Source organism: Musa acuminata, chromosome BXJ1-2, assembly GCF_036884655.1.
Source record: "Musa acuminata AAA Group cultivar baxijiao chromosome BXJ1-2, Cavendish_Baxijiao_AAA, whole genome shotgun sequence".
Lineage (NCBI taxonomy): Eukaryota > Viridiplantae > Streptophyta > Magnoliopsida > Zingiberales > Musaceae > Musa > Musa acuminata.
In genome coordinates, this window is record NC_088328.1 from 27,783,067 (window position 1) to 27,807,671 (window position 24,605).

At 42.9% G+C, this 24,605-nt stretch overlaps 4 protein-coding genes, 1 long non-coding RNA gene and 1 pseudogene across 7 annotated transcripts; 2 read left to right on the forward strand and 4 right to left on the reverse strand.

Annotated features, from left to right (window-relative positions):
- The first annotated feature begins 104 nt into the window (after positions 1-104).
- Positions 105-2,568, forward strand: LOC135607040 (probable nucleoredoxin 1-1). Its single transcript, XM_065098523.1, has 3 exons — positions 105-279; positions 684-1,754; positions 1,830-2,568. Exons 1-3 carry the CDS (start codon positions 193-195, stop codon positions 2,451-2,453), a joined length of 1,782 nt encoding a protein of 593 aa, XP_064954595.1. The 5' UTR covers positions 105-192; the 3' UTR covers positions 2,454-2,568.
- Positions 2,569-2,690: 122 nt separating this feature from the next.
- Positions 2,691-3,661, reverse strand: LOC135607043 (uncharacterized). The gene is made up of 2 exons (XR_010485064.1): positions 3,588-3,661; positions 2,691-3,243 (listed from the first exon to the last, which is right to left on the reverse strand). It is a non-coding gene; the product is annotated as an uncharacterized LOC135607043 (long non-coding RNA).
- Positions 3,662-3,786: 125 nt separating this feature from the next.
- LOC135607045 (polyadenylate-binding protein-interacting protein 7-like) lies at positions 3,787-9,843 on the reverse strand. Of its 2 annotated transcripts, none has more exons than XM_065098534.1 (4): positions 9,398-9,843; positions 5,757-6,597; positions 4,610-4,901; positions 3,787-4,411 (listed from the first exon to the last, which is right to left on the reverse strand). In XM_065098534.1, the coding sequence occupies exons 2-4, from the start codon at positions 6,513-6,515 to the stop codon at positions 4,326-4,328; spliced, it is 1,137 nt and encodes a 378-aa protein (XP_064954606.1). In that variant the 5' UTR covers positions 6,516-6,597; positions 9,398-9,843; the 3' UTR covers positions 3,787-4,325. The 2 variants fall into 2 exon arrangements, with proteins under 2 accessions (XP_064954606.1, XP_064954603.1); XM_065098531.1 differs by having other exon boundaries at positions 4,496-4,901; positions 9,398-9,842.
- Positions 9,424-12,623, forward strand: LOC135612006 (uncharacterized; annotated as a pseudogene).
- A 389-nt stretch (positions 12,624-13,012) lies between these two features.
- Positions 13,013-16,820, reverse strand: LOC135607054 (brassinosteroid LRR receptor kinase BRL2-like). Its single transcript, XM_065098541.1, has one exon. It carries the CDS (start codon positions 16,518-16,520, stop codon positions 13,110-13,112), a length of 3,411 nt encoding a protein of 1,136 aa, XP_064954613.1. The 5' UTR covers positions 16,521-16,820; the 3' UTR covers positions 13,013-13,109.
- Positions 16,821-18,224: 1,404 nt separating this feature from the next.
- LOC135607059 (protein Barley B recombinant-like) lies at positions 18,225-24,178 on the reverse strand. 2 transcript variants are annotated; one of them, XR_010485068.1, is made up of 4 exons: positions 22,622-24,068; positions 19,275-21,581; positions 19,116-19,196; positions 18,225-18,884 (listed from the first exon to the last, which is right to left on the reverse strand). XR_010485068.1 is itself a non-coding variant. In XM_065098549.1 (2 exons), exon 2 carries the CDS (start codon positions 23,584-23,586, stop codon positions 22,729-22,731), a length of 858 nt encoding a protein of 285 aa, XP_064954621.1. In that variant the 5' UTR covers positions 23,587-23,694; positions 24,105-24,178; the 3' UTR covers positions 22,465-22,728. The 2 variants fall into 2 exon arrangements, 1 of the variants encoding a protein (XP_064954621.1); XM_065098549.1 differs by lacking the exons at positions 18,225-18,884; positions 19,116-19,196; positions 19,275-21,581 and adding an exon at positions 24,105-24,178 and having other exon boundaries at positions 22,465-23,694.
- Between the last annotated feature and the right edge of the window lie 427 nt (positions 24,179-24,605).

Below are 24,605 nucleotides of genomic sequence, written 5' to 3' on the forward strand. Positions count from 1 at the left end.
AATATTATATTCTCAGACGGAAGGATGGAGTGATTTCTTAATGGTGTATGTTGAACGACAACAGCTCTGCGTCGAGGCGTTCACTGTTCGTTACTTCACGACGAAGGCAACCAATGGTCCGCTGGCCTGTCTATATAAGCAGGTGGCGTCGAAGTCCCCTTCCTTCTTGCCGTCGAGAGAGAGAGAGAGGAAATGGCAGCGAAGGTGGCAGTGAGCGATGTGGTGTCGCTGCTCTCAGGCGACAAGAGGGACTTCCTCCTCCGTAACAATGGCGACAAGGTGTCTACCATCAATCGCTAATATTTGTTGAGCATCATGATTACCGTAGAAAGTCAAGATCTTGTGAGACTTGCTTACCAATCTATCGTTATAGAAGTAGTCTTCCATTCTCGTTGCCTAGAGTAAGTGAACCTTTGTCCCTTCCGGCGAGCCAACGATATGCTGTGTGTTCGTCACAAGAAAGCAGGGCGTCTTTTGATCTGTCAGAAAGAGCATAAAGCAATAGGATGAATCGAAGGCTTGGATTTGAATCTGAGGATCGAGAGGTTTAGAGAGAAGAAAACGGAGGAGGATGAGATTAGGCGAAATGCTTATTGCTAAAAGTCCAATTTTTTTGCCTAATTCAACTATGAAAAATGCACGGCGATCTATAGATTCTCGCTGACAAGCAGAGATTTGTTCAGGTGGCGATCAGCAGTCTTGACGGGAAAGTGGTTGGTCTCTACTTCTCGGCTTCATGGTGCAGACCCCGCAGACGCTTCACTCCTCTGCTGATCGAAGTATACGATGAGCTCTCCTCGAAGGGCCAGTGCCAATTTGAGATTGTCATCGTGCCAGCTGATCACGACGAGGACTCCTTTGATAGATACTTTTCGAAGATGCCGTGGTTGGCAATCCCATTTGCAGACTCTAACACACGTAAAAAGCTCGATATGCTTTTCAGGGTCGGAGGCATACCCCACCTTGTCATCCTCGATGCCAGCGGCAAGGTCCTTAATGAACAAGGTATCGAAGCTGTGCGAGAATACGGTGCAGAGGGGTATCCATTTACTCCTGAGAAGATCAACCGGTTGAGGGAGGAGGAAGAGGAGGCTGCCAAGAAGGAACAGTCTCTTCCAAGACTGTTGGTTTCGCCCTCCCGAGACTACTTGATCTCCAATGATGGGTCCAAGGTAATCGATGACCTCCTTGTAGGAAGAGAAGCTACAGTTTTGATCCACCAGCTTACCATCTGTCACCACCTGATCGATACTGAATCGAAGCATGTTGCCGTGTCGGATCTCGAAGGGAAGATAGTGGTTTTGTACTTCTCGATCGGTGCTTTCACCTGTTGCGCTGAGTTCACTCCGGTGCTGGCTCAAATCTATAGGAAGCTCAAGGAAGCCCGGGAGAGCTTTGAGGTTGTGCTGGTGTCGTTAGATGATGAGAAATCGTCCTATGAACAAGACCTGGCGAGCATGCCATGGCTCGCGATTCCTTTCGAGGACAAGAACCGTCAGAAGCTTGGCCGCTGCTTTGATGTCAGGGCCAACCCAGCCTTGGTTGTGATTGGTGCCGATGGCAAAACTATGGATGTCAATTACGCTGAGCTCGTCGAAGAACATGGATTTGATGCGTGGGAAGCGTTCCCGTTTTCTCAGGAGAGGTTGGATTTGATGGCAGAGAAGGCAAAGGCCAAAATGGATGCACAGACACTGGAATATCTTCTTGTCTCTGGGGACCTCGATTATGTAATTGGGAAACAAGGCTCGAAGGTAATGAATTGAGCATATAGTGAATCCACAGCTCAGCATCGTCGATGGCTAATCTCTCGTCATCGTGCTTCACAGGTTCCGGTGAAGGAGCTTGTCGGCGCGACCATCCTCCTCTACTTCTCAGCTTGCTGGTGCGGTCGATACCGCGAATTTGCTGCCGGGCTGATCGAGGAATATCAAAAGATCAAGAGCATGGACAGTTCTTTCGAGATGGTCTTCATCTCCAGCGACCGCGATCAGGATTCTTTCGAGGAGTTCTTCTCAGGCATGCCTTGGTTGGCGCTGCCGTTTGGTGATGAGAGGAGGAAATATTTTAGCCGCACTTTTAGAGTCCGTGGCATCCCCTCCCTGGTTGCCATTGGTCCTACGGGTCGGACTCTCACAAAGGACGCAAGGAATCTGTTAACGATCCATGGAGCTGATGCCTACCCGTTCAGCGAGGAGAGGATCAAGGAGTTGGAGCAGAAGATTGAGGAGATGGCAAAGGGGTGGCCTGAGAAGGTGAAGCGTGATCTCCATGGGCACGAGCTTGTGCTGACCCGCTGCAAGACGTATTGCTGTGATGGCTGCGGCGAGATGGGAAGTAGGTGGTCCTACAGCTGCATCGGGTGCAATGTCGATTTCCACCCCAAATGTGCATTGAAGGAGGAGAAGAAGGAAGACGAAGATGAAGGACGTGATGGAAGGATACGCGTGTGACGGAGCGGTTTGCCGCGAAGTCTTTAAGGTTTTGGCTTGTCTCTGTTCGAACCACGGAATGCTACGGTGTCTGAGCGTATGAATCGATGAGAAGAACACGACTGACCTTTTTTCACATCAGATCAGTAAAAGTCAGATAAGATTTTTTTTTTCTTATTTGCTCGATATGATCAATCACATTCAAGTCGAAAAACAGCTTCGTCAACTTTCAAATAGCGCAGAGAAAAACCAACAGACTAAAGAAAGAGAATGTACAATATATGGCAACAAAACCAGAAAAATTCCACCCACCAAATTACAAAAGGTAGTAACGAAAGCCACCACCATTTACAACGTCAACAGTAGTGTAACTACGTACTCTGCACTGATTTCTCTTCTATTCCACCCATATGCACAATAAGGAAAAGTGTATGATGTATCTGTCTCTCTCTCTCTCTCTCTCTCTCTCTCTCTCTCCAATTGGGTATAATAGTTACAGCGTGTCTGTCAATATATCACAACACGGAGAAGGCCTGGGTGAGGCTGGGTGAACTGCAGGCCTTCCGTCGTCAGGTACTGCTCCACTGCAAGAGGAAGCCAAGCAGGAGATCCTGTGCCCTTGGAGTGCTGCTGACCAACTCCAACGCATATTACGGCGTGCAGTCGCTGCCCTGAGGACCTTGCCTTGCGTCTCAGGAAGCTCAACCTGTTGTTGAGGGATTGCATAGCTTCGGTTACAGAGAGGCCGTATAAGTCGATCACCTGGTCTTTCAGTTGGCTGTAGTTTTGGTGCTCCGGAAACAGTGGGTTCCTGAAAAACATTGGCAGTTCTTCAAAATTAACTAGTGCTTTTAGATATGTAAATAACAAATATTGAGTGCAGTAAAAGAAAAAAGACAGAAAGTATAACCCAAAAGGTTAAATCCCACATACAAGGCTCTTGGCAATGCAAGATTTTATGAGAGCTAACGGATGCAGTATTACCTCTATAAACAGAGTGACCAATTTTGTCACTCGAACCTTGGTCGCTTAGGTCATATGGTACCCAAGTATATTACTACTGTACCAAAGAAACCCTCCAAAGTTGGCAACCATAAATGACTCCAGGAATAAATTTAACATACATTATCTCAATCAGTGAAATAGATGACCAACCTCATCTGGTAAATTGCTTCAGCTTTTCCATGAGCTGAGCTAGTTTGCCTGTTGTACAATTGCTCTTTGGAACCTAATCAAACCATGCCAAACACGCACCAATATCCTAAAGGTGACTTCAAGCTTTCCAAGCACAAGAGGCTACATTCTTGAATAAGATACATATTCAAAGAGCTGATGAAACAATCATATTATAACAGATGCCAGTGAAATTGATCAGTGTTGTTGCAAAGGATGAAAGACATATAACAATGAGGCCACTGCCAAATCAAGAATCAGTTGAGGAATCTAAATTGAAGCCAAAGTTCAGAAAATGACAGAAAGCTTCACAGAGAAAACATGGAACAAAAATGAGGTGGAGAGTTGTGCTCTCTGACTAACTTGAATATATTTAGAATCCAGGTGGTTCAACATTTCCAATGATGCAACTAGATTCACAATGCTGTCCAAGTATAGCTAGCATAAACAAGAGAAACACTAAAATTAAGTTCTAATAAATACGCAGATCCATGCGTTGCATTACAATTCCTCATTCTTCTTGCGGTGCTACCCTTAAGAGATCAAAGGGTTAAGTTGAATATCATCTATATCAGTACACTAGAGATGCCCATGAATATTATTAAGATGAGAAGAGAGAATGTGCTTCCGCGAACATCAAACAACAATTATCAAGCATAGAGCAATAACAAAAGTCATCCTCAGAAATGATTATAACAGGAATTGTGATGAATAAATAACTTATGATGCCCCAGAAACCAGAACACCTACCATTTCAAAGCACTTATTCCGTAGAGTTGCAACATTGTGATCTTCCCTTCTTGACTCTGAATACAAATTTGCAATCATATTAAATGATGACAATGGGAAAATTTCCATTTTTAACTCAGAAAATTGGTATTAGAAATTACCCACTGCATCTTCAGTCTCGAGCCAACCAGAACTTGAATTAGCTGCACTTTTATTTTTATAAAGTGTTTTACCATGACCATTAAGAGAACTAGCTAAAAGTTGAATGGTTCTACCTGAGCCAACATGGCCGTCGGCACAACCATTTCTATCAGACCTCGAACGATGAAAATCCTGCAACCCAAGTTGTCTAATGGTTGATGCAAATTTCATGTCACCTTTTGATATGCTGGAGGTAGATCTATGCATAATGGGATTATGTTGGGTATCTTCCCTATTATACTTTGATGACCCGCTTTGTGCATGTGTCTCTGCGAAGGACAGAGCAGTGGGGTCCAGCATGCTAACTCTTGAGGATGCCAATGACATCACATTAAGGTTCTGATCAAAACCACTATCAACCTCATGCTGACATTTAGAAGAAAATGATGACAATGTTATGCCCTCAAATAGCTTCAAAAGACAACTAAAGAGCACAGGTAATGATATCATAACATTATAGCAACGATCAATATTAAATGTATAATCTGCCACAATGTCATTTCTTCATACTTCTAGTAAAATTTTAAAGTCACAAATCTATCTGGGAAACTTATAACTGGAAAAGTTTAATAAATTCAATAAAATAACATGCGTACAGCACCACAGTCGAAGAACGATAACATAACCTAATACAAAAATTAAATAAACTGTAAAATACAACAAGATTGTTACCTCCTAGTAATTTGTGGTTAGAACAGTATGAAAATGTTGCCCATAGTAGTACTCAAACGAGATAAACTAAAAAGTAGTGATTGACATGTTGAGTTATGATTTCAACAATATTATATATCACAGTTAAACTAACAAGTTGTAATGCAAGTTTCTGATATTCTCTCTATCAAAACTTCCATGACCATATACCCCAAAAGAAAATAAGTTTTCTGAATCCATGCTTATAATTTCAGCTGAAACCACAGCAGGCAGCATGCCCAACAAAATTTAGACACCATCACATAGCTATCTGGTCTGGCCTTTTCTTGTTAACTCGGTGAAGAACATCCTTTCTTTATTAGCATAAAAGCCTTGGTTAGATGATATCCAAATAACCAAACAGCTACTGCTATTCCTATTAAGTCACTTGTTTCCACTTTACAATTCGATTTCTTACTTCCCAACATTTTGTTTAAGGCCTAAAGATGAATCTGAAGTTTAGGTTTCTAAAATACTTGATATAAGAAATGATTCCCGAAAAAACAAAAGCCCAAATTAACCCGAACATACCATGTAGTGACTTATAAGCTCAATTGTGGAGTTCAAGTCACATCCATTCTTGTAGTAAACATTGGCTAGTCTCTGAGCATCACAACCGGGAAAGCATGATGACAAATATTTGATAGGATCAACAGCTGCATTCTCAAGAAGCATATTATTACTTGTCAAATCATTTATTGGACCAGCACAAAAATCCCCATCGTTTCTGCATCCCATCCTTCCAATTCTACTGTGCTTTTCACCATTTATGAAAGGTTTGCCCCAGGAACTAGCAGCTGAAGCCATGAACGCAGTTGGTGATTTTTCTTCAGCACATATCTTTTCACTCAAATGGTGATTTTCACTTGTAAAACAAGGAACATCTTTCCTCACACCTAATAATTGGTTGGCCATTGATCCTGTAAGTCTTGATGGTCCAACAGCATTATGTAAGGACAGATCTGCAATTCGGAGATTTCCAGGTCCCTGCAACTCTTCTGCCATGACTTTGAAATCAGGGATGATATCATCAGGAAGCTGATGGTACCAGTATGGATTCGCCTCAACTTCTGAGTTGTTTGATATAGTGGAGCCTGACTGATTAAAGACTGAATTTCCAGAAGATCCTAGGCCATCAAACTTTTTTGTATCTAAGCTTTTGGTGCTTTTTGCATATTTCAGAGATGATGGAATAAACTCCAAAGCATTGGGATTTAAAGTGGTAACTTTATTCCACAAATTTAACTTGGTACCCTCTTTATCAGAAAGACCATTATCAGACATATTCATCTTTACTCAAACTACAGAAAGTTCACAAACCTTAAATATTTCATAACACAAAAACAACCTCGACAAATGATTTATCCCAAACCTGCAAATAATATATGTATGAGCTAAAAAATCCAGAGGAATTCATAAAATGTCAATCTATTACAACAAAAGTTATGCAAAAAGTGGCTCTGTACTGCAATCATGTAGGTACCAACAAGTGTTTGTATTGTTAGAATAGATTATATGCCAGCTACATCAGCAAAAACACACACAAAAAAAAAGAGAATACTCATCCTTGTGATCTAATGATGATCTTTCAAAGGTAATCACAGCAACAGTAGGGAGAGATATAGCTAAAAAGTTTTTAAATGCCAGTATTAATCATTTGATCATTATTTCTGCATCAACATTAATGAAGAAGACTAATTTGATCAAAACAGACAACATTTTACTCACAGCTCCTACCAAAGAATAAGTCAAACATCAACAGAATTCAGCTATGGAATTAGATAGTTCAAAGTTAGGATGACACTAGGGAGCAAATCAAGAACACCTTCAAGGTCGAACTGCTGTCTGCAACTTCATACCTGATTTCCTTTAACAGTTGTTGGTCCATCATAAAAACAAACTAAAGTACCAAGGAAAGGACCTCTTGTTTATTACATCAGATAACGAGTGGCAATCCTAACAGTACTCTGCATGACTACAAAAATTTCTTATTACTCCATGTGGATATAAAACATTGGTGCTGCTATCCTGGGGGTCTATTTCCACAATGAAATTCCTGGACTGATGTCGTCTATAAAACTCTCAAATACCTACGGAAGATTGAATTTTGCTTGATTCATTCTGATTCTATCCTCATTCACGTTTCAACAAAACTGGACACCAACAAAAATGTAAAACCAGCTAGTTGAGCTTCTAGGTCATAGTATGACAACATATTCAACTATTGGGGAACATTCCATCATCTTATGAAGATACAAGAGTCATAATACTTGCAACAACTTAGTCATTCAATAACCTAGCCTCAGAGAACTGACCAAATAGGCGAAGAATCATGTCAGGCAGTAGCCCAAATAATCTCTGTGAGTCTAGGACTACGTTTGTCTTTTCCAAGTTAGCTACTACATATGCATCCATCAACATTTCATAGTCTCTAATATTTAGAATGTCATCATGTTGTAATTCTTCTAGGAGGAACATAAGCAGTCTCAATCACGTATGATTTCTAAAAACCAATTTTCTCAGTTAAAAAATAAAGGATATAGATATTATTATAATTTGTATCAACGAAATATATAATAAATATATGGCAAGCAATGATATATTTGATATCTGCAATACGCATTTCAGTGGCAAGAAAAGCATAGTATTTGATATTCTGAGGCTTGTGTCATAGAAGCCGGTAGCCTCAGAACCTAGGAGACATGTGGTACCAATGTTCCATGTCATGTTTTTCATCATGTTCATTTATTTCCACTAGAGCAAGGATATATTGTAGCAAATTGTTCCTTCTGAATGCTCCCAAGTGCCTAAGAATGGCATCTTCAACTCCTTTCAGACCTTGTATAACCTCTCAGTTGTATGTAGAAATCTTTTTTATATACAGAATGCTACATAATCCCTGTAGCAAAGTCCCATGTAAAAGATTTTACATTTGAATCTCTGTTTAGATATAAGTTTCCTTCATGAAACCAAAGAGCAATTAAGAATATTATGTTTCTTTCAAGCTGATGAAATAATACTTTATTTAAATCAACAGAACCCAACAAAAACAAACGTTGCATTAATTTCTAACCTAGTTATTCTTATGTGTTTTTCTCACCTTACCTATCAAGCTATAGAACATAAGTCTTAATGACTACAATAGTAAACATTTACTTTTGGGTGAGATACACAATACTCTGATTCCTAGACAAGTCTAAATGATGCAAATTGGATCACTCTCTTAAGAAAATGGTTCGCCACAATTTTTCTCTCACAATTTCTCTTCCAATTTATCTCCATCATGATCCAACACAACCCAACCTGCCTACTCAAAACGTAGTAGAACTCCATCTTAAGATAAATATTTCTTTCCAAAAATATGATCACATCACTGACAAAAAATGTTTCTCGTTTTCTTCACATCATATTTGTAAGGTATGTGTCACAACAGTAGATGAACAACTTGTAATCCAAAAATGAACCCCAGACGTTTCAATACTAATTAACGAATTCATGGCATAATATGCAAGTAATGGCATTAGCTAATTAAAGCAACACCTCTGAATTTGCAGCTAAATTAGTCCAAGAACATTCAATCCTGATCTCGTGAAAGATAAACAAGCGTCGACAATGTTTTCTCATATGATGCAAAACCACTAAATTCACTCTCCATTTTCATATTTTCGTAAGTTCCATTTTCATATCAATTTCAGAAGGACACAACAATTGGCATACACTTTAAATTTGCAGCAATTGACTGGTTTGAGCAAGACAGTAACTAGTCTCTCCATTTCAGCATTCAAACGTACATATTCCATTATTTCGTATGACTATATTCCAACTCAATTATAGTCCAAGAACTAAGCAAACATCATTTACCACATCAACTATTTTAGTTTCCATCTTTAAAGTTGCGTATTTTGCAAAAGAGCAAAAGACACAAGAAAGCAACTGCTGCACCACTTCCAAACCCAAGAAACCCACAAAATCCCAGTGAAAACAATATAAGGTTCAAGAAGACATGCAAGAGATGGAGCAATTGCAGTCCCAATATCTCAACCTCGTCGTCCAAGAAACATCAAGAAAAGAAACCGGATTCACACCCAAAGGAAATGGAAACTTGCCCGAAGAAGCTCAAGAAAAAGAGCAAGAAACCAAGATCGAAGCAAACAGACATTAAAAGGCCGCACCTTTTCTCAGATCGATGGCCGGATAGATGAGAGGTAGCCAAGCCATCAGATAAGGGCGAGAAAGAAACAAATAAAGAAAGAAATCTCTTCGGATTAGACCGAGGGTTTTCTCGGGATTCGTGACTCTCCCAGCTAGCTGCGTCCGCTTGGAATTCCCGCGGGAATATCTCAGAACCCCTTCGATTTCGCGTCGATCGCGACCACCACCACCATCGAAGGACGCTTCGTTGAAGAACCAAAGCAGCAAGAAAACGACAGAGACCTCCAATCTCTTCTTCTCCTCGCCTCTCCTCTCTCTCTCTCTCTCTCTCTCTCTCTCCCCTCACCCTCGTCTTTGCTGCTGCTGTTGACCCCTTGATACTAGCGACGAAACGGCGGAGTCGAGTGCTTTCAGCCGTCGGATCGTCTCGCTCGAGCGAATCCCATCCGTCGGCGTCGAGCGTCACTGCGAAGCGTCGACCGCCACGAGTGCGCCTGCGGCACATCTGAAAAGGAACAGGGAGGAGGCAGCGGTTGTTATGACAGGACACGTGGCGCCGTACGGGCTGTGGAACCGTGTGCTCGATGATCGAGTGGTTTGGTCCGGTCGTGCGTTGGGTCCCACCAAATAAATATGGTTGGCGACTTATTTCTATTTGGCCCTTTGCCACGTAAAATGACTCATCACGGGACTCGAAATCTCGATCTCGCGCACTCCACGGAAACGCTTCCGTTTCCCGACGCGACACGCGGGTCATCTTACAACTCGCCACGGCGTCGGTGCTGCCGCGTCATCATGTCGTAACTAAAGTCGCGTTGGCTACCGGAGCGGCTCCCGCTTCCGGCTTCCGTCCAAGAAACCAATATCTCGTTAAATCGACGATTCTGATGCCGATTTCAAGATCCATGTGGCAAATGCTCATCGAATCTGAGACGCGCTCAGCCTCCATCGTCCTTTCTCCGAGCTTCCTCCCCGCACCTCCGGAACCCCGGCCTCAACCCTAACCGTAATTCATTCTTCTCTTCGCGTCCATCTTCGACCCCCTACGCGGCGGCTCTCCTCTTCCACTTTCCTCCCATCCTCCGGTTCAGTTGCCGACTCCGCGATCCCGGTGGGAGAGCTCGTCGAGAGGGACTGGTCCTTCCTCGACGCAGACGCGAGAAACTCCGATGAGCCGCGGGCCGACAAGGCCCGCCGGATCATCGCGGCCGCTGAAATCAGCGAGGTCGGATCCAGGGTTCTTGCGGTACTCCCGACCGCGGATTAATCAACCGGGTGGTGGAGTCGGCCCCCTGCGAGCTCATGGTGGCGATCCACGCGTCGCTCTTCGTGCTTGCCATGATCAAAGAGAGCCATGACCGAGTGCGGTGCAGGCAGGGCGGTGTGGACGCCGTGCCGGAAAGGTTTTTGCCATTCGATGTGGCGTTTGTTCGCTATTTCCCTGGGATGGGGCGTTTCGATTGGCCAGTTGTTTAGTTCACTTGCTGGGACGTGCTCTCCAGGTTCCTTTCTTCTTCATTACCGAAAGATGCTATTTAAAAGGAACTAAAGTTGTATGTCTTACAGCATTTTGTGAGCAAAGCTTCAACCTTTGGTTATGTCCACTCGTACTTAAAATTTGGATTTCTTGAAATCCGGTCCCTCTGACTAGTTTGAATCTTTTCTCTTATTCTTTTTCCGTGCAAATTAGTTGTTGTGGATCAATTGCAGGGTTCTTAGAATGTTAATTTGATTACTAAACTGGCTAGCATTTTGCAAAGATATTTGGCAATTAGATAGATAGATCTGAACACTTTAAAAGTGGGCAACTTCAATAATTTAATAACAGAAATTTCATAGTGTGATCTAAAGTCTTTTGTTTGGATGTCTTTTGGCTTACTAGAACTGAACTTGAGGTGTAGAAATGGAAAGCTCTCTGTTTGCTGCGTGAAATCTTTCTCCCCATCATTGGAGTGAATGACCTTTTGACTGTTCCTTGTGACAATTGTTGCAGAAGAGAAAACTGAGGAGATTTATCATTTAACATGTCAGCAAGGCCTTTTTAAGATTATTATGACTAGTTCAATACTTGGATGTTTGAAATGCATTTCAGGACTCCTTAATGAACCTGTTGATCTTGTGCTAGATGATAATACATTAAGTTTTTCTCTTTTGATCTTGGAAAAAAATTAGCATGTGGGAAGGCTAAGATGAGAATTTCATCTGTGGTGTCTCTACGTGTATCGGGGGAAAATGTAACATCCCGATTAAGACCCCCGTCGAAAGTGAAAGAAGACTTAAATAAAAGGCTCCTTGGGTTCATTATTTTAATTTCGATTTAAACATTTTAGACTAGTGATTTAAGTTTAACGGAGTTAGTGAATCGATCATCTCATCAAATAAATAGTGCACTTGGTGATTTAAGCAGTGGCAGAGACTTGTCTAATAAAGCGAAGGTTAATCTGTTGTTAATTAGGACAACATCTCAGAAACAAGTTTTAGGGATTGCGAACTGTTCCAATTTCAGCTTTAGATTGGACTTGCCTAAGAATTAATGATTTGAAATGTCATTTTGGGAAACATAGTCCATCTTGTGTTGGTAACAACTACATTCATTATTGCATGTTGATTGTCTTCACATCTAAACCATTTTGTTACTGATCAAAATGACATTCCACTTACAAGTGACTAGAACATTTCAACTACTGCATTTTAAATAACCATTTCGGCATGTTTCTGCTATTGAACTTCCAAATATTTCTTCTGAATACTGTTGCAACTTTCTTCATGTTGACTCAATTTGTGATGCACAGGTGCAAGTGTAGTTGTCAGCTTTGATCAAGGGAGGGAGGTTGTCGAACAAACCCATATGCAGCAGTTCCGTGGCATTGTAACCTATCACTTGCCCGACAAAATAACACTAGAAATAGCGGCAACCGAACTTTCATTTCAGGTAACAAGATTTATTGATGAGCCTATCTTTTATTGAGTGGGAAAACTTAGTTCAGTGATTTGTTGTAATGACTTGGCATGTCTCCCTTTTTTTCATGTGTTCAAGAAATGGCCATGCCTAAGAGTGAAATCTGCCTTGTGGTTTTGACTTTGCATGTGACCCATATTGGGCCAGGATTCTTAGAATGATGGCTTTATGGATATGAAATTTGCTCGAGCTGTTCCAGCTAGTCTCATTCTCCTTTGTAATATTGAAATGATCATTCTTGTGGATGCTTTTGAAAGAAACAATATTATGCTTTGGTAGGAGAGAAACTCATGAATGATCTAATTCCATATTTTGTTGCATTTTTTACTTGTTTGTAGCTTAATCTCATGCCGTCCACATTTTTCCTATCTATATATGTTGATGTACAAAAAGCAATAGATGTTAATGTCTGTCTAAAAAGAAGCAATAGATGTTACTAACTTTACTGAATTCTTTTAGAGAAGATACAGTCTTTTTTTTTTTGCGGTGAGCTTACCGCGTGTCTACCGGTGAGCGAATTCTCAGTACATTGAAGCTCTCAGCGGTCGGAAGAACGCGCCAACCTGTTCGATGAAATGCGTCGGATCTACTCTTATCAGATTTATTTAGTTCCTACAATCTCTACAATTTCTGCGGTAATCATCAATCAATAGTCAACAAGCTGCAACCTTCAAGGTGTTCGGAATTACAAGCATCGTTCATAGGAGCTATATGACAAACAGTAGTGTCGAAATATCGATATTTTGAACGATCAAAACAGTAGTAGTGTGCAATTAAGTTGCAGCTCCATCCACAGCAGCAGAGTTGAGCTCCCTCAGCATGGCCACCACCTGCAGCATGTTGGGCCTCTTCGACGGGAAGTCCTCCACGCACTGCAGCGTGATCTCCATGAACCTGGCCATCTCCTTATCCTCCTCTGCGCCGTTTGTGAGCAGGAGCTCCCCGTCGAACACCTCCCTCCCTTTCCCTTCCCTCACCTTCATCTTCACCCAGCCCACCAGGTTGGTGTCCCCGAAGTCCTCCCTGTCGGTAGGGCGCCTCCCCGTCAGCAGCTCCAGCATCACCACCCCGAAGGAGTACACGTCGCCCTTGGCGGTGCAGCGGAAGCTCTGGTAGTACTCCGGCGGCACGTACCCGGGCGTGCCGGCGAGCGTGCTCACGCTCAGGTGCGTGTCCAGCGCGCTGATCAGCCTAGCCATGCCGAAGTCGGACACTCTTGCGTCCATTTGGTCGTCCAACAGCACGTTGCTCGACTTCATGTCGCGGTGGATGATGTGGGGGATGCAGTTGTGGTGGAGGAAGCACAGGCCCTTGGCGGCGCCGCGCGCGATCTTCTTCCTCTCCTCCCAGCTCAGCGCCGCGTCCCGCGGCTTCGTTCGGCCGTGCAGCATGTCCTCGAGGCTCCCGAAGGTCATGTACTCGTAGACGAGCAGCCTCTCTTCCCCCACCTTGCAGTAGCCCAGCAGCGGCACCAGGTTCCTGTGCTTTATCTTGCCTAGCGTCTCCATCTCCGCCATGAACTCCCGGTCACCCTGGTAGCTCAGATGTATCAGCTTCTTGATCGCGACGCTCGATCCGTCCTTGAGCGTGGCTTTGAACACCTCGCCGAAGCCGCCGCACCCGATGAGGCTGGCCGCGGAGAAGCCGTTGGTGGCCTCGATGAGCTGCGAGAACTTGAGTTTGCGGAGCTGCCGCTGGAAGGTGGCGACGTTGATGCTCAGAGGCTCCTTCTCCTTCTCGATCTTCCATGTTGTCGCCGCATGCGTGGCTTGCAGGCTGCTTAGCATCTTGGCTTCCTCTGCCTCCCTGTGCCTCGCGCGCATGACGATTGCCCACACTATAAGAACGCACAGCGAAGCCACCGAGACGAGGACCCCGAGAACGACGCTGTTCGCCCAAGCGGCTGCCGAGCTTCTTCTCTCCTGCTTCCCGTAGCTCGACGGAATGGCGGTCGGGAGATTGCTCGGTGGCTGGCACGGGGGCAGCGGGACGCCGCAGAGGCCCGGGTTGTTCGCGTACTGGCTCGCCGGAAGCGTGGTGAGCTGCCCTCTCGCCGGAATCGGCCCCGACAAGTTGTTGTCCGACAGGTCGATCTGCACCAAGAATGAGAGGTTGGAGAAGGACTCCGGAATGCTCCCCTGCATCCTGTTGTGCGAAGCATCAAAGACGCCGAGGTTTCGGAGGCGGCCGAGGGTGGCCGGAATCTCCCCTGTCAACCTGTTGTGCGCCAAGTCGAGCACCTGCAGCACCACCATGTCTCCGAATTCCTCGGGGATGTTGCCGTAGAGCTCGTTGTAGGATAGATCGAGGTACTCCAGTGTTTGGTAGTGCGTCCAGTCGCTGAGCGCCGCGCCGGAGTACAATCGAGTGAAGTCGCAGGTCTTCAGCGTCGGCACCTGCAGTAGCCTCTCCGGCCTGATCCCCGCGAACTCCAGCAGCCCTCCCACCCCTTTGCAGGAATTCCCCACGTTTCTGACGAATGCCAAGGTGTTGCCCGACAGAATTCCACTCGACGCCTTGGCTCCCAGCTGCCGGCCAAGGCGCGGCGGGATCTCACCCCTGAGCCTATTGCTGTTCAGGTCCAGCCACACCAAGCTACTGCAGTTGCCGAGCTCCCTGGGGATCTCCCCGCTCAGGCTATTGTTGGCGAGCTGCAGCACCGCCAGCCTCGAGAGCAAGCCGAACTCCGGGCGGATTTCCCCGGTGATCCCGTTGCTCGTCAGCGCGATCCACTCGAGGTTGCTGCAATTGAACAGCTCGACCGGCATGTCGCCGCTGATGAAGTTGTTGTTGACGATGAGGTTCCTGAGCCGCGAGCATTGGCCCAACTCCGCGGGGATCGGTCCATGCAAGCCGTTGAACCAGAGCATCAGATGCTCCAGGTTCTTGAGCCTTCCGAGCTCCGGCGGAATCGGGCCTTGGAGATAGTTGATGCTGAGGTCTATCGTCTTCAGCTGCGAACAGTTGGACAGCTGAGCTGGGATGCGGCCGGTGATCAGGTTATCAGGAACTCGCAGCTCTTCGAGCGAGGATTCACCAGAGCAAACATCTGGTGGTATGGCGCCGGTGAGCTTGTTGGAACTGAAGTCCGCAATCCTCAGCTGCTGCAGACGGAGGACGGAGCTCGGAAATGGCCCAGAAATGAAGTTGTTGCTCACCAAGAGGCTCTCCAAGGAACCAAGATTTTGCAGCATATCATTCAGCAGAGGGCCGGACATGTTGTTGTTCGCCAAGTCGAGCAATCGAAGCGAATAGCACGAGTAGAACGAGTCGGGAAGTGCACCAGAAATGTTGTTGTCGGAGAGCTTCAGTTGCACCAGCGATCCGCAAGCATTTCCCAGACCATACGGAATGGAACCAGTGATGTAGTTGTCCGAGAGATCCAATCTCTCCAGCCTTCGGAGCTCGCCGAAAGATTGAGGGATCTCCCCTGTAACCGCATTCGACGAGAGGTTTAAGGTCCTCAGGCCGTTGCAGTTGGATAGGGAGGAAGGGATCGCATCGGCGATCCTGTTTGCCGAGAGATCCAAGTAGAGCAGGCCCTTGCAGGAGTTGCCAAGCACAACAAGATCAGACATGCCACCCGAGAAATTGTTGAAGGAGAGATCGAGAACTCGGAGATTACCCGACTGTGGCATCAGATTCGCTGGGAGAGAACCAGTTAGATTGTTGTGGGAGAGATTTACATGTTCAAGATTAGGATACTTGCGAGAGAAGTCCTCCGGTACAAGGCCGGAGAGGCCAGCAGAGGAGAGATCGAGCCGCTGCAACGACGGCGGGAGCTGAAGCAGAGCAGAGGTGGAGTTGATGTAGAAGGCGTTGGAGGAGAGATTGAGGACCGACAGCATGTCGAGCGATGAGAGAGGGCGGAAAGAGAGCGTCCCCGAGAGGTGGCAACTGCTGAGGTCGAGCTCGGTGGCTCTTCCTTGCCAGCAGGAGACGCCGTACCAGCTACATGGGCTCTGGTTGAGCTGCCAACTCCACAGAACTCCATTTGGGTCCTCCTGAATCGAGTTCTTGAAGAGGACGAGGGCATCTCGGTCCGTCTCTGTGCTCGTGGACGACGACGACAGGGACGAAGGCAGCTTCATGAACAGGAGGAGAAGCAGCATGACAGCGGGGGAGAGCATTTGGAAGTGACCGTCCATCCTTGGAGTGCACAAGGAAGAGGGAAAAGCAAGCATTTACAGGCTCTAATGGTGAGCTGGTTGGCATTTGTAGTGTGCTAAGTAGAATGATGGAGGGAACGTTCGCAGTGGTCAAAGAACATAATCCGACAGCTGCTGGCTTAGATTAGGGAAGGATCCAACGTAGGTCATGATGAGCATCTTGAAATCTACACACTGATCGAGTCCCAGTGCCTCCTAATCTATGCTCGAATTATCTCAGATCCCCAGACACAGCTTCGAAAGCCCTACATCCTTTCCTTGTTGTTCCATGCTCTGCTTCTGCTACACTTTCAAAAGCAAACGCATCGATGACATCTCTCACCACTCTCCCATTGGCATTGGAAGTGATGATGGCCCCTCATTCCCCTCTTTATTCCTTTTCCTTCCCTCGCCATCATCATCTTTCCTGACGTGTTATTTAACTCCTATTTGTACTTTATTTGGTTATATGACACAAAATTATTGGCGAGTATATAATACTTGTTGTTTGCATGTTTGCACATCTTTGGATGGATGGCTGCTATTACATATCTTTGCACTGTTCTTGCTAAGACATCAGTGTAGCAGCAGTAGTTCATCAGTCACAGAATTCATCATGTTATGTGCCAAAGCTTGCAGAAACATCTGCTTTGAGGAGCATCTTTCTCAGCATACAAAGCTATTCTTTGTGTTGCATGTCATCGAGCCCCCCCTCGGTGCCTTTCCATCAGCCATAAAATAAGGAAGCATGTTTGCCGGTGATGTCCGAGTAGTGGCGTTAAAGAGGCTCGAATCACCAAGCACTTGCAGTTTGTGTGTGTGTGTGCGTGTTGAGTTCCACTCTGTACCAGTTGGATTCGATATTAGTATTATTATTATCACAATCACTTCACGTGTAATCATTATTATACACCAACACAAAACAGAGAAGGATGCAGTTGATTTGGAATGGAAAAGCCAATCAGTCTTTGTTGCAGGTTTGACCGGAGAGCATCATTCATCTGATACAAGATTTCTCATTAGGTTTCTATTAGTTCATGAGGAAGTCAGAACAATTCTTATGACCAATTTCCTTTGCAATTCTGCTCATCATCAGTGTATCACACATCATCTGATTGATGCAATCTCAAGGATCTGGCACATCATGCAAAGCTGAGTTGACAGGGATGAGGCATAACATCTGAAGCAGGCATCCTTGTAATGTTAGCAACATCCTTCTTTTCCACTGGTGAAAGCCCTAGAAAAGTTGGCACTAGCCTTTTGTTCTCTGTTTCTGTTCTTGATGAAGATGTTTGATATGTATTTCCTGTGACCTTGTTTTTGCACCAACAACAGACTTCAAAATTCATGAGGATAGAAATAAATCTTTAAAAGCTTCGAGTTATCATCATGAGGGGGTTTCTTTTATGAGCATTTTCTCTCTTGGGATTGGGGTGAAATGTAGGTAGCTGCTCTCATTACCTTTCTGGAAAGTAGACTGGAAGACTGTCATGTTTGACCACATCAAGATGGCTTTTGGGTTTGAAGATAGAATGCTGGTTGTGACATATTCCAATATATGGAGAAGAACTACTGCGATTAGAGTGTGTCAGCTACTGAATTGTGATGATGGAGCAGTTGTGGCAAGGTGTTATATGCTGCAATATGGTATCTGTTTCAGATTTTGCTTGCCCTTAATTGCAAGCAAAAGCTTCCAATGCTGCATAAAGACTATATTCACTGTTCATGATACTAAATCAATTCTGAAAGAAAAATATCTTTTCGGATAGATTAACTTGCAAATACAACTTTTGAAAATAGTCAATAAAAATCACTTCTCCTGATCTTGACAATTGATATTACTCTGGAGACCAGTCTACAACATACAATTCCTTCAGAGTAGAACAACAAAACAATTCTCTATTCAAAAGACATGCTTGAAGTGACATCTGGGCACCAAAAAACTTGGTACTCAAAAGTTGTTAGAACACTCTCGTGCTGAAAAGAAGAGCTTACTATCACTCTTATAGTGAAGCTGTGCCTCGACTTAAACTTGGCTCATCCTCATAAATTTGTTGGCACTGCATGTGGCTGCTTTCTTTGTACTACATTTAAATTCATGGGCTGCACTTTGCATCTGAATGCTCTGCTTGAGAAGTTGCAGGAGAAGAGTAAAGCAAATCTGGAGGTTGTTAGCTTTGTAGGATCCCAAGAAGTAAGGATGGACATGCAGCTTTGTGAGAACGTAAAGGGGGAAGCTAAGGAGGGAGCTGAATCATGGCCCTTCCACATGCGCCTACCCCGCCATCAAGCAAAGGAGGGAGCTCTTTATCATTCCTTCCACTGTGTGCCCCTGTGATTATTATACTCCACATGCCATTTGTTCTGCCCATTGGTATGGCAGCAGCGCGCCGCAGAACACTGTTGAGATACAAGGATACAATGTGAGGGCTTGTGAGAAATCAAATAGTTCTTAAGCCATACAGAACAGTTCCTTTCTGGGTTCAAAGAGAAAACAGTATGGTATTATATCATACTCTATGATCAGCTAAACCAGAGAGCAAATGGTAAACTGCTACTGATAAGCATTAAATCTATAAAAATAATGATCGACGTGTGAAATTGGAAGGGATGATGAGAACTGTAACCAACCTTTTGCTTGAAAAAGAATAGCAGAAGTAGTCTTCATATGAAACATAAATCCTGGTTTTGCCAAGACAGATATGACACAGGCTAGAAAGAAAGTCATGTTAAGAAACTAAATATGTGAACTGAGAAATGGAAAGTTGAATTTGCAACACAAGAGCATACCAATCATCATTCATCCTTTGGACGTGAAAGATGTTGGCCAGGGAAAGTCATTGCACCTTATCTGAAAACATGAACAGAAGGCTGAAGATGTCACTGGGGTTGAAAGCTCTGCAGCACCAAGAAAAAAAAATTCTGGAGAAGTGTCTCTGTTGTTTTGATGACAATAGCAAAACTTCTGGGACATGATAGATCGGCCTCCAAGACTATTAAATTAATTACCTGTAACTTGTGGCATAACAAAATACCTTTTTCAAGTGTAAAAAGAGCAAAATATTACACAAATCGGTAAGTGAGCAACCCCAACCTTCCACATACATTCAGAGGAAAAATTTTCAGGACATGATGGAAGGGGTTTCTAGACTACATCCATAATTACAGGCAACTCACCGTGTAACAAGATCCTACTGTCAGATGCACACAAAATTTTGAAAGTGATGAAAGGTTCAGACCTCACAGCTAGTTGGAAATAAGGAATAATTAACAAAAAAAGGTCAACTTCTTGCATAAGTTTGTACAATGAACAGGAAGCAATGCAATCAAGAAACTCAACAGTATCCTCCAGAAACCATATAAAAGATATTTGTGGAAGTTTAAGTGCTCTAATTTTCACAATAACCCTTCAAAAGATCTACCAATTACATATATTGAACTGAGAGTATCCTACATGAGACTAGAAAGTTTGATGCAAACAAGTTTTTGTTTCATCTTCATAACATGACAGCTTAGAAACACAGAAAAACAATCCCCCATTATGCTAAGCTTTACATGAATGAGCTCAACTTGATATTGATGAGATAGCTTTCAATAGTGCAAAGAAAGCTACAAAAGATTCACTGAGCCTCATGTTCAACCAAGTTACTCTAAATATGCATGTCAAATTCTATAGGGGAATTCTCATAATGTCAAGCCACAATGAATTGTTAGACACAATAATAATAACAGAGACCAACCAAAATGATCTGTCAAATGCTCCTGTAAATTTTGCAAGACACATCTTTGAGTGATAGCAACTATAGCATCAGTGGTCATGTCATATATAAATTAATACCTAAATGTGATATATACTTGTGCCTCCTAATAACAGAATACCAAGAAAATTTCATGGACTAATTCATAGCATCATATTGCCTTGGCACTATTTCTGTATTACTTCATCTGAGAAACCTAAGTTGAAGGACGCACAGCCCATTCTCAAGGCTATTACATGATATGAAGACACTAGATGATGTTTGATATAATTTAATATAAAAGGGAAGCAAACATACCATTTCATAGGATAAAAGAAGGGCTCTCACCAATGCGAGAGTTGGGGTAAGATCGACATAGCTTTACCTTTAAACATTTCAGATGATCTAAAGTAAAAAAAAAAAACCAATTCAAATAACCATCCGATGAAAAGAAAAAAATTAAAAAGAAAATTAGAACTTTACCATGATATCAAAATAATGTACATTGTAAGCCTCCTATATGATCTCCTTCAATAAACCAAAAGGAGACTGCTATGTTAATATTATCCTAACAACTTGGCAACATATATATACATATATTTACAGATGTAGTTATTTCTTAAAGAAAGGGCTTAAGATTACCAATTGGAATGAGTACTTCAGTTCATTAAGAATAACTTCTTGCAGAATTAGTTAAAAAGTCAAGTTCTCAGACACGAAATTGAACATAGGTAGATAAATACATATCACATGGGATATAATAGATAAAAGAGTTCTGCCTTGACTATTAATTGAAAGAAAAATGGGAAATTCATTCTAAAAAATTCAAGAAACAAAGACTGACGAAGGAATGGAAGCATAATTCAAATTTCACAATTATTTATGATAGTTTGTTGACACGCAGTTCTCCTTTGTTAACTTTCGAAAGACCATCAATGCTATATATAAGTTTCACCTGTCAAAAATAAGACTTCGTGACAGAAGTTGAAACCCCAAAACCACAGAAGCAATTGGAATCAAACATAATTCCAAATCACAAGCTTTATCAACTGTAATGCCTGTAGTCTAATTGAATACGGATCAACCTGTATTTCAAAGATCCTGATAACTGGCTGATTGTTCAATTCCAGCAAAAGAATCATACCCATCCAACTGTTTGGTCATAGAGAATGATAAAATAAGACATGAAACTGAGCTCCAAAGTTATTCTTAGAGTATATCCTCCTCAGCTTAACAAGCGAAAGAACATGCAAAGCCCAAAAGATGACCTACAAAACTGGCAAGGGTTCTGTATATTTGCACGGTCCTTTCTCGAATGTCCCACTTGCCAATCATGTTCCAATTCGAACCAGTTTTCAGGCTGTTTGTATCACAGACAATAAGGTAAGTAACATTGGGATAATGCTTAAAACAAATACTACAAGATTGAAATGTAAGATTAGATAGGATAAAAAAAGGTGAATCTAGTAGAAGAGAAGGCGGAGAGAAATGAGAGCTGCAGCAAGAAATTCCCTTAAATTTCCTAGAAGGAACTGTCATCAAACCCACTATTTCTAGATGAATAGACATTTACAAATTAAGATTTTACACTTAGGAACAGGTTTACTTTTTAACAATAAAGCAACATCAAAGATCTAGCATATTATAATTTACATATGCTGACAACACAACCAATATTTACTTGGGTTGATTAAACAATCATCATTTCTTGGGATGAAAAGTTTCCCTTGGCAGTATTTAACAGAGGGCAGTCTAGCAACATCCATAAGAGATCTCTCACCAAAAAGGAATGAATATCTGAATAATTGCTCTTATGACAAGTTTGTGCAATGTGAACATGCAGAGAGTAACTTGAATGTCGAACAACCACAAGTTAATAGGCATCAATGGCCAAGAAACAATGGTAGTTTTTCTTTTTTTTCTTTTTTCTTTTGGTAAAGGATAAGTGACGAAGACAGGATTCGGGCTCATGACCTTGCGATAATCTATCAAAGTCTTTACCAACTAAACTAGTCAGCAACTTCAATAGCAGTATCAACATTGCATATATACAAAAAGCGAGTAGCAGATACAGGTATTAGTAACATGTAGCTCACGTTGATATTTTGGTTTTGACGAGCAAAAGCTAGAGTTACTAAAGAGGCATGTAAAAGAACCTAAACATGATCCCATAAAAATGGAAGCCACCTCATAATCTGTGTCATCTGAATTTCTTCTGGGAGAAAACAAGCTAACATCAGTAATAAGAAGAATAAGATTTTCTATATATATCAAGTAAAAAGCCCTCTGGCTTAGAAACATTGTTTGCTTTAAAACTACAAGCTTAAAACAGAAGAAGACATGATTCAAGCCTCTGAACCTCAAAGCGCCGACTATTCCCGATAGAAAATGTGTCGATACCTCCGATTCAAAGCACCTCCACATAAGGATACAGATTTGTACATCGTGGATAGGCAAAGCCAGATGCAGAGGTGAAGCCTAATTTATGACAGCCAACATTGCACGTTTTACCTGATTGTCACAAACTTGTTAGTGCCATGCTTAGCCCAGAAAGACCTCAAGTCAATCGGATTACAAAGGCTATGGCCTTCTTCTGTAAGCTTCTCCAGAACTTTCTTAAATGCCCCCTGACTCATCTTCCGGCCTGCAATTCGTGCACCTCGCCTTTTGGTGCTCATAGGGAGGGGATACATCGAAATGCTAGTTGTGCAACACACCGATTGCCAGCCTCCAGCACCCCACCGGTAGCATGGCTGTGGCTTTCCAGTGCAAGAGCAAACTGGTGTTGGGATCCCTGAGGTATTTAAGCTGATACCGTTAATGACCATCTCAGCGCTCTTCCTACAAGATTTTCCAAGTGAAACAGAACCATTAGTAGTATCATTAGTCGATGCTGCAACTTTTTTCGACTTCTTTGGCTTCGGGAATTTCTGGGGCCGGCCCTTCGAGCGCTTCTTTAAAGGAGTCTCATTTTCACCAACAGGTATATCTGTTACCGGGAAATTGTCATCCTTGGGAGGCTCGGGGAGCTGCAACATTTGGAGAGTCTCGGGGGTCAGAGGATCATGTAGGGCACCGTAATAGCTGTCGTTGTGATGGTGGTGGTGATTCACCGGCAGCATATGAAGGATCTTGTCGTGGTCGTCGCTGGATTGGTGGATCCAGCCATCTCTCATGACGTCCATCGCCACCAATGGCTCAGATACACCGCATTGCCGATGCAAGAATCCCCCATTCGACAACAGCGGCTTGGTGTCGCGCTCCACCACCGAGGACATGAGATGCAGGCCGAGGTTCCCCTTCCAGGTCTGTTCATAGTAGCCCCAGTTCCGAATATCCAACCCCCCATCCCCGTCGTCGTCCATTCAAACGGACGAACCACAGAGACACGCCGGTGAAATCGGCAAAAAGATCAAAATTTTTCCACCGATTTCAGTCAAGCATTCGACCACATCACCTTCACCTCGCCGAGCCTATCAATAGCATTCAACGGAAAGGATCAAAGGTCGAAGGATCGGGAGGGAAAAGGAGGAGGACAACATCGAAAAACAACAAAAAGGACGCATCTTTCACGAAACCCTAACATCAAAATCCCATCGAAGAACGAGGAAAGGTCGCCAAATAAGAAAAAGCAACCGACGACCGCAATCCTGATGCAGTGGAAAAGATTGAAGCTTCTTAGGGTTCCTCTCATGCGACATCATCGGATTGAAAATATTGGAAAAATATTAGGTAAAAAAGATTTTAAAAATCAAACTGAAATAATGTAAAAGAATAAAAAAAAGAGGGAGAGGGGGATACAAAAAGGAGGCTAATAATATTTTTGTTTCCTACTTGCAGAACAATAGAAAATTAGGGAAAGGGAAGAGAGAGGTTCTTTTACCTTGAGAGAGAGAGAGAGAGAGAGAGAGAGAGAGAGAGGGGGCCGTCTGTAGGGTTCTATTTCTGATGATGGATGATGGAAAGAGACAAAGAGGCGAGTCAACATAGATTTTTGCTATATATAAATATTTACGTAATATAATATAAATATAAATATATATAATAGAGATGTCGGTGTTTTTTATTCTCCTTCGTTGAGTGGCCCAATTGAGAAACCTACATGTTTATTCTAATATATACAAATACATTAAGTTAATTAATGCATAGGGAAAATTCCATTGAATTTGGGACGATTTTGCTAGAAAATATATGAATTCCTTTGTTTGGGAAACTCTTTTGTTTTTTTCCCAAATAATATTTTTAATTTAAAAATACCTAAAACATCCCTTGAAGGTTTATTTTAATTTTTTTTCTTCTTTTTTTTACCGATATAAATATTGTGAATATTTATTAAAAATATTTTAAATAAAATCTTTTTGTGCTTCTTTGATTGTTATTATTC

Coding starts and splice junctions, on each gene's coding strand:
- LOC135607059 (XM_065098549.1), bottom strand. CDS start 23,586: ATGGACGACGACGGGGATGGGGGGTTGGATATTCGGAACTGGGGCTAC.
- LOC135607054 (XM_065098541.1), bottom strand. CDS start 16,520: ATGCTTGCTTTTCCCTCTTCCTTGTGCACTCCAAGGATGGACGGTCAC.
- LOC135607040 (XM_065098523.1), top strand. CDS start 193: ATGGCAGCGAAGGTGGCAGTGAGCGATGTGGTGTCGCTGCTCTCAGGC. Junction 280..683: donor TCCGTAACAATGGCGACAAG/GTGTCTACCATC, acceptor AGATTTGTTCAG/GTGGCGATCAGCAGTCTTGA. Junction 1,755..1,829: donor TTGGGAAACAAGGCTCGAAG/GTAATGAATTGA, acceptor CGTGCTTCACAG/GTTCCGGTGAAGGAGCTTGT.
- LOC135607045 (XM_065098531.1), bottom strand. CDS start 6,515: ATGAATATGTCTGATAATGGTCTTTCTGATAAAGAGGGTACCAAGTTA. Junction 4,902..5,756: donor AGCTTATAAGTCACTACATG/GTATGTTCGGGT, acceptor TCTAAATGTCAG/CATGAGGTTGATAGTGGTTT. Junction 4,412..4,495: donor CGAGACTGAAGATGCAGTGG/GTAATTTCTAAT, acceptor ATTTGTATTCAG/AGTCAAGAAGGGAAGATCAC.